We start from the raw sequence: 14,078 nt of genomic DNA on the forward strand, positions 1-14,078 counted from the left end.
AGACTAATATCACACAACACTGTCGCGGTATATCAGTCTGGGCTGGCTCCACTTGGATTTCATTTCCCGGGGGGCGGGTTCAAACATTTTCTCTTTGACGCAATTGGTCAGAGCTACTGTCAGTCAAAGGTCTCAAGCATTGAACGTCACTGTACCAAAGCCCGCCCATATTGCATACCGTGTCCCGATTGGTCCGACCTGTTCTCGATTGTAGGAAAGAGGCGTGCTACTGAGCCTCGCCAGACCGAAATCCGCTGGTAGGCAACTTTTTTTTGCCAACGGCTGATTCGGTCTGGTTTATTAACCAGGCTACTGTCCCCTACCCTGAGCCATCCACCTGAGTAAAATGAGCAGGGGTTCGATGAGTTGTAGGTATGAGGCCAAGCAGTAGCCTGACCAGTTTGTTTTCTTTTTAAGGTCTTTGGGGTGCTTGTACCATGGGGTACATGTATGCATAGTTGAAGTGACATTGGATGAGTTCTCCTGCTAGAGTCCTCAATGCATTCCTAGTATTCCTACTGACCAGTGAGGATATCCTTTACAATTAAAACTCTTGTAATTTGGTTGACTCTGGCTTTTGAGATTATCATGTGGCAGCCAAGTCTATGGACTTGGTTTGTTTAAAGCACTTTAAACTAAAATAGAGCACAACCAAGTCTAGGGACTTTTAATGTTTGTTTAGAGCATTTACACCTAATTTCAAAATATGTAATAGTACTGGAGTTTAAAAATGTCTTAACATTGACAATATAGCCTATACGACAGACAGACAGACAAGGAGCGTTGAGTTACTACCGGTATTCCACGCTAGAGTGTGATAACACAAACATTACTTCACTGTAGTTTGACCAGGAGGGTTGAGTGTTCCACCCCAGAGTGTGATAACACATTACTTCCGCGTTGGTTAGAGTGCAAAGCAGCTCTATTAACAGGAAGCCAGACCGTAATAATCTGCACGCTTTAATCCCTCTCTCTCTGCGTGTTGACACGGTCGCTCTACTGTCCACAGGTATTTACATCAACAACAACTGCTACACTATATATCGCTACGATTACACACCGTTTGAACAACAAAACGGCAACACATTTGTATTGTACCGCGACATAAGTCTGTCAGAGTGCCGCGTGTGCACAGCACACGCACACACACACACACACACACACGAGCTCGCTCACAACTGTCAAAAACGGCAGTGTTTTTGTTGTTTTTTTGGAACCTCCGGAGGAAGGGGAGGAATCTAGCGGGGTGACGACCAAAATCTCCCCGGATGAAGTGAGCCCTAGGGCGGACGGCTGGCCAGGGAACACCCGCCCCCCCCGCTCTCCTCGGTCCCCCGGTGGATGAGAGACAGAAACAAGCTCCATGTCGGTTCGATCGCCGCACACTACCACAGAAACTGCATTTAACCCTCCCCGACGACGATGCCAGCGGGTAAGCGCTTGCATGTGTGTGTGCGCGTGCGTATGCGTGTGACAGACAGTGTGTGTGGCGGTGTGTCCTGTCCTGTGTGTGTCTGTCAGTGCGTGCTTGCAGAATGCAGATTTGCCACTTGTGTGACTGGGTAGTCTAGTCTTCATTAATTACCATGGTATCGCTTTCACCACCTTTACCTACACGGTGTGATGATCTGACACGATTCTGGTGTCGCGGCTGTCGCCACTGCCAGCCGATAACGAGAGCTAGAGCTTCAAGCTCACAACACGATGCGCTGCTGTGAGCTCTCGGTCGTTGTCGGCTAGCGACGCCGTTATACGCCGTCGTTGTTGTGGAGTGTTGACATTAGGCTACTCGTTTAAAAAGACTGACAAATGTTCGAATCTGATGACAACACCGACAAGAACACAAGCCCTAGGCCTCTTTGCTTTGTATAACACACACACGCACACGCACACACCACACCACATGCTTTGTCAGTGACTTTACAATAAAACAAGAAAAAAGAGGAAACTCTGTCTTGTCTTCTAATAACTATGTGATCACTGCACAATATGCTATTGTCTTTCAGCTGTGTTGTAATAACAATCATATCATTGCAATGTACATTGTACAACTCATTGAATTGTCCAAACTCAGCTATGCAGAAACACTGGCATATTGAAAATCAAACATAATTTGCAACTGTTGAATGCATGGTTGTGAAATATACTGTTGCAGTATGTTGATGGACTCATAAGCTGTGCACGTGTGGGTGGGCGTACTGTGTGTGTGTGTGTGCGTCTGTGCGTGCGTGCGTGCACGAGTGTTTGTGTGTTCTAATGATGTCATTGCAATCATGTGCCAAACTACATTCCTTTTGTGAGGCCCATAGTTTATGCAATCTGCCTGATCCTCTATAGTCTATAGTACCACTGTAGTCATGGTTTTGCAGCGGTTTTCTATATTCTATCTTGTGTGTGTGTGTGTGTGTGTGTGTGTGTGTGTGTGTGTGTGTGTGTGTGTGTGTGTGTGTGTGTGTGTGTGTGTGTGTGTGTGTGTGTCTTTGAGACACTACATTGTCCTCTTTGCACCCTACTTAACGTGACTATGCACCATGTTTATTGACTAGTTCATGCTGACTTTGCTTGTTCTAGCACTTGCAAGCGCAGATAAGACTGTCTGTCTGCTAAATGCCTACACTGTAATTGGACTTTGTTTTGTAGTGGGCAGACACAGCTGGCAGCCATGGCTGAGTGGCTTTAGAGGCCGCCTGGTAATCCAGCGGATGGTCAAAGTGTCCGTGAGCAAGGCACTTAACCCTCTAGTCAACAACAAAGTGTGTGTGTGTGTGTGTGTGTGTGTGTGTGTGTGTGTGTGTGTGTGTGTGTGTGTGTGTGTGTGTGTGTGTGTGTGTGTGTGTGTGTGTGTGTGTGTGTGTGTGTGTGTGTGTGTGTGTGTGTGTGTGTGTGTGTGTGTGTGTGTGTGTGTGTGTGTGTGTGTGTGTGTGTGTGTGTGTGTGTGTGTGAGAGATCATGAGGCCTAGTAGTCACTTCTTTTGTGCTTGCTTTTGAAGACCAGCTGCTCGCTTGTTTCTCTGGCAAAATCTGGTAACAGTGGTGCTGAACAGATTCGGTGCTTCTACTGTACAGACTGTATATGTAAATTGTGTGTGGCCCACAGCCTATCTCTAGAGTCTACTTAACCTCTAACTGCTCCCTGGGTGCCATCATAAAGGCACTTCCCCACTGCACTGCTAATGGTGCGTTCACATGGGCAGATGCAAAGATACAGTCTACCATTCATATTGTCAATGGAAGATGCAAAGATGCAGTCTACCATCATATTGTCAATGGAAGCCAGCAAGATGAAGATACAAAGCTACATCCGGCATTTGTAGCTGCTGCAAAAGATACAAAGCTACACATTGAAGCTGAGCTTGGTTCAACTTCCAGATGCAAAACTACAAAGTTACAACTGTAGCTAAAACCCTCAGTTGTTTTCCACCCTGTTCTGGCCGACAACAACTTGCAACGTCTTCTTCTAGTGTGTTTCCATGGTGTCCAATGCATATAAATGATGCCTATGGACTGTAGTATGCCCAAAAGGGCTTGCAGTTGACTCCATGCTGGATTGTTGTTTTTTCTCCCTCACCACGCCAACGACACACATCGCTACGGACACACGCTTGATGACTCCAACGACAGATACAAAGCAACAAATATGCTATGATCTTTGCATATGCCTCGTGTGAACGCAACATAATACTTTTAGAATGGGTTAACCTGATTAAGACCTGAGGCCCATTCTAAAAACTGTCTTCTAAATTCCGTTTTCTGAAAATAAATATCTTTTTCCTTTTTCTTCTTATTTTTTTACTTTCTATGTCAGTGGTGCTCATCATTTTGGGGGTCCTTGACATGAAAAAAGTTAGTTTGGCCGCCAACCCCCATCTCAAAATATGTTGTTCCAGGGACCCCTAGAAGCGAAGATTTGCGTTAAAATGTTCACTCTCAATGATCTATATCTGCTATTTTTGAATAGGTCTATAAATTCATAGTTTTGAAAAGTGTAGAACACACATTTCATTGTGTCTTATTAGTATTGTACTGCAGAGCTGTTTGGTGTCGGGTGGAAACCTTGTATGTCCAAAGCTGTTACATTTCAGGAAAAAAGGAAGCTCAGTTTTGCCAAATGGATCCAGTGTTATTTAGTCACAAGCTATGGCTATCCAGGGTTTGATGAGTTCAGTGTCGTGATCATCATATATGGAGACGGCCATGTCACGAGCAACCTACGGTCCCAGTCTTTGCATTGATGTGATTATGACTGTGATGAGGGCTGGTGTCGTGTTGTTTTGTTCACTTGACAAGAGTCTGAGTTGTCTGACAGCCGAGTGCAGCAGATTCACTGCAGATAGCAGGAGATTGACTCTAGATAGCAGCGTATCGCTTTCTATCAGAAAACCTGGCAGTCTTTTATTTAGACATTTCCATGTCAACTTGTCTAAATCAGTGGTTCTCACATTTGTTCAAGTCAAGGGCCACCAAAATGATATGTATTTGGCCGCAGACCCCCATCTGAAAATGTTTGTGCCAGGGATCCCCATAAGAAAATTCGAAATTATTCAAAACTTTCAAAACGTTTTGGAGATTTTATAAAATAGCATATCTAAAAGCTTAGTGTGTGATGCACTGAGCTTGTAGATCTGCTATTTTGCATCGGGGGTCATCGGACAGTGCTGACATTATTGCTGCAGACAGCACGGTCCCCAGGCAGTCTCTGTTTGTCCAGCAGTCTCTCTGCGTCTCTCTGGACTGTTATTATAATTACTCTCTGTGGTACCATCGTAGCTGATGGGATTAGCAGCACAACCAAGCAATTACCATTTAGGCATGTAGCTTCTCCTATCTACAGAGACTTGCAATACACGCAAGGCAATCATAATTATGCATAGAATGCAGAGAGACGGTGTTAGTGCCTCAATAGCCAGGTATCAGGTAAACAATGAACCTAGCATCTGTCAAAATAACAAAAAAAATGATATCTAAATACCATTATGTACATTGAAACTACAGCAGTGGTTCAACCTTTTCAGCTCAAATCACATTTGAACTGGGGACCACCCCAAAATAATGACATTTGAACTGGGTACCACCCCAAAATAATCACATTTGAACTGGGAACTGCCCCAAAATAATCACATTTGAACTGGGGACCGCCCCAAAATAATGACATTTGATCTGTCTGTCTGTCTGTCTGTCTGTCTGTCTGTCTGTCTGTCTGTCTGTCTGTCTGTCTGTCTGTCTCTCAATCCAATCTTGATTTCATACCCAGGAAGTCAACAGTATCTGTTGTTGTGAGCCAGCCTGTAGATCACTGTTAGAAAATATGGGAAATCTTGAAAAATACATTATATATACAATATAATGACCCAAAATTCAAGTTTGTTGAAAAGACAAGGCCTATCATTTGGGGTAAGGGGTTAGAGGTATGCTCGCCGCCAGGTTTTGCACACGACAATAGCCAATCTACAAGTTTTTGTTATGCACACACGCAGTGCGCGCGTGTGTTTGTGTGTGACAGACAATGAAACATGACATAGAGTAGTAGCATCATTCTACTAGTTTCCTCTGTAGTTGTAATGGCAGAGGAAGTGTGCATGTGTCTGCTTCTGATAGCATGCTGCCGCTGTCGGGTGGAAACCTCACATACTTTTCAGGAAATTGAATATAGAAGAGCCTATGTTCCAATGGATCCAATGCAGTTATTACAAGCCATCGTTAATGCCTTTCACTGGCTCAATATTTATAAATTGCACACGTGACCACTTTAACCCAGGCCTCGTTCATTTGGGCATGTCTTTATGTGTAGTAGTAGAATGTGAGTGTAGTGTAGTAGAATTTGAGAAATGGACGCTGTGAGAACAATATTGTCCTGGTCCTCACAAGATAAACTGTTGTTTTATGGTTACAGAATTAAGCTCTAGGTTTTTCGCGTTAAAATGACCATTGATAAAATTGCACACAATGTCCAGACAAGTATACTAATACAAACGATGTGTTTGTGTGTGTGTGTGTGACATATGTTGCCAGTCAATTGTGTGACATATGTTGCCAGTCAATTAGCCTACATACATATATTGTCACTGCTATTAATAAGTGTGTGTGTGTGTGTGTGTGTGTGTGTGTGTGTGTGTGTGTGTGTGTGTGTGTGTGTGTGTGTGTGTGTGTGTGTGTGTGTGTGTGTGTGTGTGTGTGTGTGTGTGTGTGTGTGTGTGTGTGTGTGTGTGTGTGTGTGTGTGTGTGTGTGTGTGTGTGTGTGTGTGTGTGTACGGCGCTCCACGCGCACGCTTTTTCCCTGCTGTCATTTGTATACACAGTGGAAGTGTGTAAAGTGAGGATACAGCTTCAAAACAGATCTTTCTTTCTTTCTTTCTGGAGCCTGGCTTTTATCTTTCTACTGTATATTCCCTGTGTGGGTGTGTGTGCCTCCTACGTATGCGTGCACAGGCACACATGCATGCATGTAGTGTAGCTTAGTCTTTCACAGGGAGTTTACACTGTTCCTATAGGCCTGTTGTGTCGGAGTGTGTAGGTGTCAATAATTAAATTGCAATTGTTTGAGTGACAATCGTAAAGTTCAATTTCATAATCGTGACAGCCCTACGTTCCGTCCGTAAGTAAGTATGGAGTATGGACGCTAGTAAAGTTTATTTGTAGAGCACCTTTCACAGACAATGACAGACACAATCGTCCGTCTATAATCTGTCTGTCTTTCTCCCTGTCCGTCTGTCTGTCTGTCTGTCCGTCCGTCCGTCCGTCTGTCCGTCTGTCCGTCTGTCTGTCTGTCTGTCTGTCTGTCTGTCTGTCTGTCTGTCTGTCCGGCCGGCCGGCCGTCCGTCCATACACACACAGAAAAGCAGGAACCATAATGGCTGCTACTTCTTTCCATTATTCCACAGTCACTTCCCTGTTATAATAGGACCAGTTTGAGCACTCTGTGGATTTAACTTGTCATTTGTTTGTTTGTATATGAAATGGGTCATGAACACATTCTAGATGTTTCTCTGCAGCTCTGCTTTGTCATAAGACCCTCTCAGCTCTGAAATGGTAATGGGAGAAAACATCTCGTTATTGTCGTGAAAGGGAGTAAACATGAGTGCCTCATCATCTATGTAATGACTGAATGTGTGACAGCAGCCAACACCCAGTGAGTGACACTGCAGCTGTGAGACTAGAGCTGCGTCTGGAATTCTGTACTAATACTCTTTTTAGTAGGAATGCACTGATGTGGGATTACTGGGCAGATAACACACTTAATATCTTTATTTGTGTTACTAACACAAACAATAGATGGGAAAGTGGGGAAACTCATCAATATGTGTTTGAGGATACAGATCATGAATACAGCTAACTTCAAAAGAGATTTGCTTCTCTCAGTTTCTCTCTCTCTCTCTCTCTCTCTCTCTCTCTCTCTAAGCATCGTCTCCTCCATATGTGGTGACTGCCAATGATCACCAACACTGAACAGAATTTAGCTGATGCCTTAGCTCTTGGCTTGGGCATTCCTGCAGTCTGCAAGCCTCTCACAGTCGCAACGAATGTATGGTCATTAGCGAGGCTTCCACATATCGAAATATAGTTGAACACACACACACACACACACACACACACACACACACACACACACACACACACACACACACACACACACACACACACACACACACACACACACACACACACACACACACACACACTCTCTCTCTCTCTTTGGGCCATAGAAACAAATATCGCGACTGCCATTTGCGGATGTGAACTTAATATCGGCTGATAAGGCTATTATAAGTGTATACTATTTACTGTGCCAAATTAGTATATTAAATGTATTTGTATTATGTCTGAAGCTATAAGTAGCTGCTTGACATTAGCCTACGTGAAATGCACCCTAAACAGTGGTAATGAGTCATGCTCAGCTCACACTGACTGTGCTGCAATTTGCTGTCAGACTACTGGGAATTTCCACTGGCTTCACTTTTTGATGCCTATGCGTGCGTGTGTGCGCACTCCTTAGTTTTATTTTTTGTTGCTTATTAAAGCAATAAGCCACAAGAGGTCTCAGGTTACCTTGTATTGTATAATGGCTGAGAGTACATTACAACCATCTCAGACATTATAAAATACATGGTAAGCTCAGACCTCGCGTGGCTTATTACTTTTCTAAAACAGTTACAAACATACAGTAGCAACATTGGGCGCCCGCTGGCCAAAAACATATAGAGAAAAACAAAAACAAAAAAATGTGTTAGGTCAGTCTCATGGTACCTAACATATTCGATAGAAATTCATATTTTTTTAAATCCAGATTTAGCTGATATGTCTGAACATCACGTCAAACAATAGCATAGCAAGCTAGCGAACAGTTGTTCTCAGTGAAGAGGGAATTGGAGGCGCTTGCTGTCTTTGCAAGCCCCCCCGGAGCCACTCTATTACTACGTGAGCTAATCAGAAACCAGCCAATCAGAATCAAGTATTGGGACTAACGTTTTAGAATTATGGTTTTACTATTGTCTTGTTTTCATATGCAGAACTTTGGGACACGGACACGATTGCAGATATTGGGCTATAATATCATTTGACTAGACCAAATACACTAAATCTAAATCACTGAGGTTATATACTCGGCACACTTACTATATTGAAAAGCAATAGTTAGAGGACATACAAGGTTTCCAACCGACAGTGACAGTCTTTTGACTGTAAACTAGTTTATCAGGTACACTGGGATCGGCTGGTCTGATTCAGTACTACAAGTCTGAACTAATCCTTTGCTTAAAGGGACGCTAGGCTGGTTGTGTACTTTGTTTCCCACTTTAGGTTAAAACACTAGCAGGGTAAAAACATGCCAAGCTGCATAACACTGACCTTATAGTATACGTGATGTAAGCAACACAGCTGCAGACAACAGATTATTAATGGGTGTGTTCGATTCTAGCTGTGTCAATACTGTCTTATCACACTTGCCCTTGGCCCTGGACTATGAAAATCTAACACACTCATTATTAGTATATTTGTTTGGTGCCATTGTGTTGTTTACTGCCATGTTTTTAATCTGTAGTTTTTATTGGAAGACAAACTACAAAATCAACATGGGGTTTCATGCCTTTTGACCTGCTAAACCATATTGTCTCTAGTGTCGGCTGGAAAAATGTCCAGAACTGTTGTCAGCTTGTAGGGCTGCTATTTTCGCTGAATGTTCAGTTCACCCCAGCATAGGAACGACAAGGTTACTGTCGTCTATTTTACTCGTGTGAAAAGCTCACCTGCTGTTGTGATTGTAACTGGACCCCCAGTTTGACATGTATTTATTTTAGACACTGGACCCCCTGGAACCCCTCAAGGATCTCTGGGGGTCCCCGGACCACACTTTGAGAATCAGTAAATGACTGGCAGTTAGTAATCAAGCAGACCCTTATGAGTCTGTTAACTCTGAGACGGTAGGGTCCAGAATTAAAGCTCTATTATGAGGGTATATGCAGCACATGCATAAAGGGAGTGGCAACTGGCAAAGTGAGTTTAACGTTGTTTAAAGTCTGTTAATGCAATCAGATAGGACTTTTCTGTTTGGAAGTATGGGCTGTCAAGGCCAGAAAGTAGGTTTTTGCCACTCAGTAGGCGTTCCCGCATAACTTCCGGGTATGATTACGTCTATTACGTTTTACTTTTCTTCTTTTTCCTTTTAACTTGGTGGTTAAATGCACAGGAGGCTGACGTTCAAATCCAGGCTAGCTGCATTCTATAGTTATAGTTTAATTGTACGGATATTCTACTGTTAGACAGATGTTAGGTTCTTATTTTACTTATGATCCTTGATTATTTCTATGGATTTGATTTGCACTTGCTTACTGTATTATATTGTGTTGTGTTCTTGCTTACTGTAAGTCGCTCTGAGCGTCTGCTAAATGCCTAAATTGTAAATCGTAAGGTTATATAGTGCACTGCAGCTTTAAATTAGCACGGAAGAATTTACAGTGTAAATTGGAGGGTCGCAGTGATGAAAATGTTATCAAATGGGGGTCATCACAATCCTTTGAACCACTTTATCCACATTTTATATGTTGGCTACTAGAATTTCGCCGTCCTTCGGGCGGCTCATCCTAGGGTTACGTTGCAGCTCAATATGGGAAGAAACTCCACTTCATGTCTCAGCTGTGTCACATGTAACGGATGGCTACACATCGCGTAGACACACGCACACGCTGGGTAAATAGTATGTGTACTGCGCGCGCACACACACACACACACACACACACAGAATCCATGCGCCTCGGTGCGTCGCAGTTGTCATATCATGTTTCCATTAATTAAACTGGTCGCGCAATTGTCGTGTTTACATTAATGAAACTGGTGGTGCAATTGTCGTGTTTACATTAAAGGGACACTTTAATATAAACACTAAAATATATATCAATGACGTTTATAAGATTTAGAACACTTTCCTGGCGTTATTTTTTGTGTAATCTCTGGGTTTAGATATTTTAGATTAACGGGTGGCTCTGACGTCAGAGACACTGTTCTACTTCACTTCCGGACTACAGTTGTCTCCTCACAATGCAGCTAGACCAGCCCCAAAACACAGCCGTCACGGACACTGCGATTTGTTCCACCTACAACCTCCGTTGACCGCACCCCCACATGCGCATTTGTTATTGTGTTTGTGTCATGTCGCCGTCGTCAGCAGAGCAGCGCCACGAATCCCCCCCCCAACTCTAGATTTATTATAATGATATGAAGTGACTTGCCATAAACCATCCATTAACTCCCCATTCATCCAATTTGCATCTGCTTGTATTAAACAACATTAAACTCACCAACATTGCAGCTGTAGGGAAAGCTTGAATATCCACTTTCAAACTTTTGTTTCATAAAAATCCACCGAATCTTTTTCCCACTCAGCTCTGCACTTAGTTTTTCTTCTTTTTTAGTTTTAGTTTCTATCTCACTACTAGAACTTTCTGACTCTGAGGTAGATAAGATTTTTGGCTGTCAACAGCATCCATTTCTTTTTTCAATGTTGTGGACCGGAGCGTGGTGAAATAGTTGCTAAGATACGATACTGCATAGTGATTGGCTCTGCTGCATGCCTATGAAGAGTACTGACCAATGAGCTGAGCCTAGCGCCCTTCCAGACACCAGGTTTCAGTGTCTTGCTTTCCTGTTCCTATAGCTCAGTCGGCTGCCCCTTCTTATTACTGCATAGGAGCGAGTGACTGAGAATCACCATAAGTCATTTTTCCACGAGCCCAAAATACGGGATTAAGTGCGTCCCGTATCGGTTCATTACGGGACAGGTCTTTTAGTTGCCAAATACGGTACGATCCCGTATTTTACGGGACGGTTGGGAACCCTTGACAAATAACATTGGTTGCATCTTACAATGGAAAAGGACACAGTAATGCAGTACGTTTTTTTTATTTTTACTTCCACAAGAATGTTCTCTAAAAGCCAGTGCATTAGAATGACGGGGTGGGGGGTGGACCGCGTTGCCTGTCCCTTGTACACATGCAGATCAGGCATTGAAATGCTAATCTGGGTGCTTGTTTTCACCTACCAGGTATGGGTATGCATGCATACAGTACTGTATGCATGCATTTAGGCTGGCTACACCCTGGCTGGCAACAGCGATGCCAGCCTGCCGTTGAAACCTTCCGCCGTCCCAGCGACAGTTCTACAGAACCTGCCGAGGCGGACAGGACTAGCCTGCAATCATGGCATTTAAACATGCTCTTCTGTTTATAATCTTAACACTGTGACACGTTTAAAAAGTGTTACAAGTAAGTGTTTGGGTTTAGTGTGAAACGAAAATAATCGGATCGGGCCAGTTTCCAGACATCTGTCTATATGTGTGTCCAAAGCTGCGTTGTAATTGTGAAGTTACTGGTACACATTGTTTCGGCAGCCCTGGGGGGGGGGGGGATTCGTGGCAACACTACACAGCGCGTCTCCTCTGAGTTGTTTTTTTCTGTATACTCTGGTGCTGCTCTGCTGACGACGGCAACATGACACAAACACAATAACAAATGCGCATGTGGGGGTGGAGTCAACGAAGGTTGTAGGTAGGTGGAACAGTGTCCGTGGGGCTGGTCTATAGCTGCAGTGTGAGGAGACAATGTAGTCCGGTAGCAATACGGAAGAGTGTCTCTGACGTCAGAGCCACCCGTTAATCTAAAATATCTAAACCCAGATAATACACAAAAAATAATGCCAGGAAAGTGTTCTAAATCTTATAAACGTCATTGATATATATTCTTTGGCAAAAAGGGTGAAGTGTCCCTTTAATGAAACTGGTGGTGCAATTGTCGTGTTTACATTAATGAAACTGGTGGTGCAATTGTCGTGTTTGCGTGAATTAAACGGTGTATGTATGTAATCGTGCCGCTGTCCATCCAAGTCCGAATCAGTGTGTGTGTGTGGGACTGTGTGTGTGTTGGAAGACGGGGAACAATGTTGCCAGGGTCGCGAATTGTAAGCGAGTTGTAGTGTGTGTAAGTAGCGTGGTGAAAGGCTTTGTTTCTGGGTCTGTTTGCTTGTTTCTGGGCCTGTTTTCATAGACCTGGCAACAGTGGCCCCCGTGTGTGTGTGTGTGTGTGTGTAGTGTTGTGTTCGTGTTGTTCTTCTAATGTGTGTGTGTGTGTAGTGTGTAACTTCCGGTGGTGTAATCGGAAGTGAGAAAGGTAACATTAAAACTCGTGGGTCACGTGGTGGGCTTTGAGCAAATGGGAGAGGGAATGTAGTGTTGCCAGGTCCGCGTATTGTAAGCGAGTGGTAGTGTGTGTAAGTAGCGTGTTGAATGGCATTTTTTCTGGGCTTTGGGTGTGGAAGGGAGGCAACGTTGGTGTCAGTGCAATGAGTAATGTTCCGCGGGTGGTGTTGAGGGTCGGCGTTCGGAGCGATATGAGGAGATAGCGGCCGAACGACTCGGAGGGTAAGTGTGTGACGTCACTGCCGTGTGAGTGCAGTGTGTCAGTGACGTGTCAGTGTCGTATGCAGTGTGTGACTTTGGGTCCCTTTTCCTGGGTTGGGTACAACTTCTCACTTGTATATATAGATACAAAATGCAATTCATTATACAAGCTCACGGCTGCACTGCGACCTGCTATTTTTGAACATTAAAAATAATATTGTGCAGTTAGAGGGTATGCGCATGACATCATCATACCCGGAAGTTGTGCGGGAAGTGGCAAAACACTTTCTGGCCTTGACCTGATTACTTTAAACAACGTTATATGACACTTTATGCATGTGCATACCATACCCTCTATAATAGGAACATCTTGAATATGATTTTATTTTATTTTACACAAATCTTCTCTTCTGGGGACAAAACATTTTCAGATGCGGGTCCGTCCGTGGCCAAATACATACATTTTAGGGTCCTTTTACATGACATCGTTTGAGAACCACTGCCATACTGTAGCTGGGGACCCACAGGGGGTCCCCAGATTCAGTGGAACCCAGAACTGGTTACCACCAGATCATGATTATGTCATGGGTGGAAACGTGTGGGTCAGATATTTTTAGCACCTCCTGGGGTGTTGTAGTTAGCAACGCTCCGCTGCACTGTGGCTCTGTCTGCGTGCAGATTTGGACCGTGGGTGAACAGTAACATGGTAACAACGTGCTCTAGTACCGTACTTGGATCATATTTTTGAAGTATCTATACTTTTTGTCACTGCAGGTAAACCTCTTATCTGAATACTTTCCCGTAAATTAATGCCCTACTTGATCATACAGTACGTCACAAAAAAGTAGCAGATCCACAAGCTCGTAACACGGAGCAAAGCGACACATTTTGAGCTTGTAGATCTGCTACTTTTGCCATTTTGTATTTGAACCTTGAAAATAGTTTTGGACATATGACAGAGATGCTATGTATTCTGTATACTTGACTTTCACTCCACTACATTTCAAAGACAAATATTGCATTTTTTAATCCACTACATTTCTATATAACCTGACTCCGCCAGATGGGGCCTGGCCAATCAGCAGCAGCTAGAGGCGGGATAGCTGCTGCTGATTGGCCAGGCCGTTTTGTGGCCGGGCATCAAGTCTGCCTGAGAGTTCCCAGATGGGAGCAGGAGGGGGGAACCCAGTGTACTCTC

The 14,078-nt window shown here is 43.8% G+C and overlaps 1 protein-coding gene across 2 annotated transcripts in view; it reads left to right on the forward strand.

Moving 5' to 3' along the window:
- The first annotated feature begins 899 nt into the window (after nucleotides 1–899).
- Nucleotides 900–14,078, forward strand: part of efr3a (EFR3 homolog A) — a 106,225-nt gene continuing 93,046 nt past the window's right edge. The window contains exons 1-2 of one of the 2 annotated variants that reach the window (XM_079529947.1): nucleotides 900–1,009; nucleotides 1,226–1,432. In XM_079529947.1, coding sequence (XP_079386073.1) covers nucleotides 1,423–1,432 — 10 coding nt within the window. In that variant the 5' untranslated portion in view covers nucleotides 900–1,009; nucleotides 1,226–1,422. Of the gene's footprint in view, nucleotides 1,433–14,078 lie in introns of both variants that reach the window. The other variant, XM_079529946.1, reaches the window with a different exon arrangement.

Source organism: Electrona antarctica (genome assembly GCF_951216825.1).
Source record: "Electrona antarctica genome assembly, chromosome: 19".
Taxonomy (NCBI): domain Eukaryota; kingdom Metazoa; phylum Chordata; class Actinopteri; order Myctophiformes; family Myctophidae; genus Electrona; species Electrona antarctica.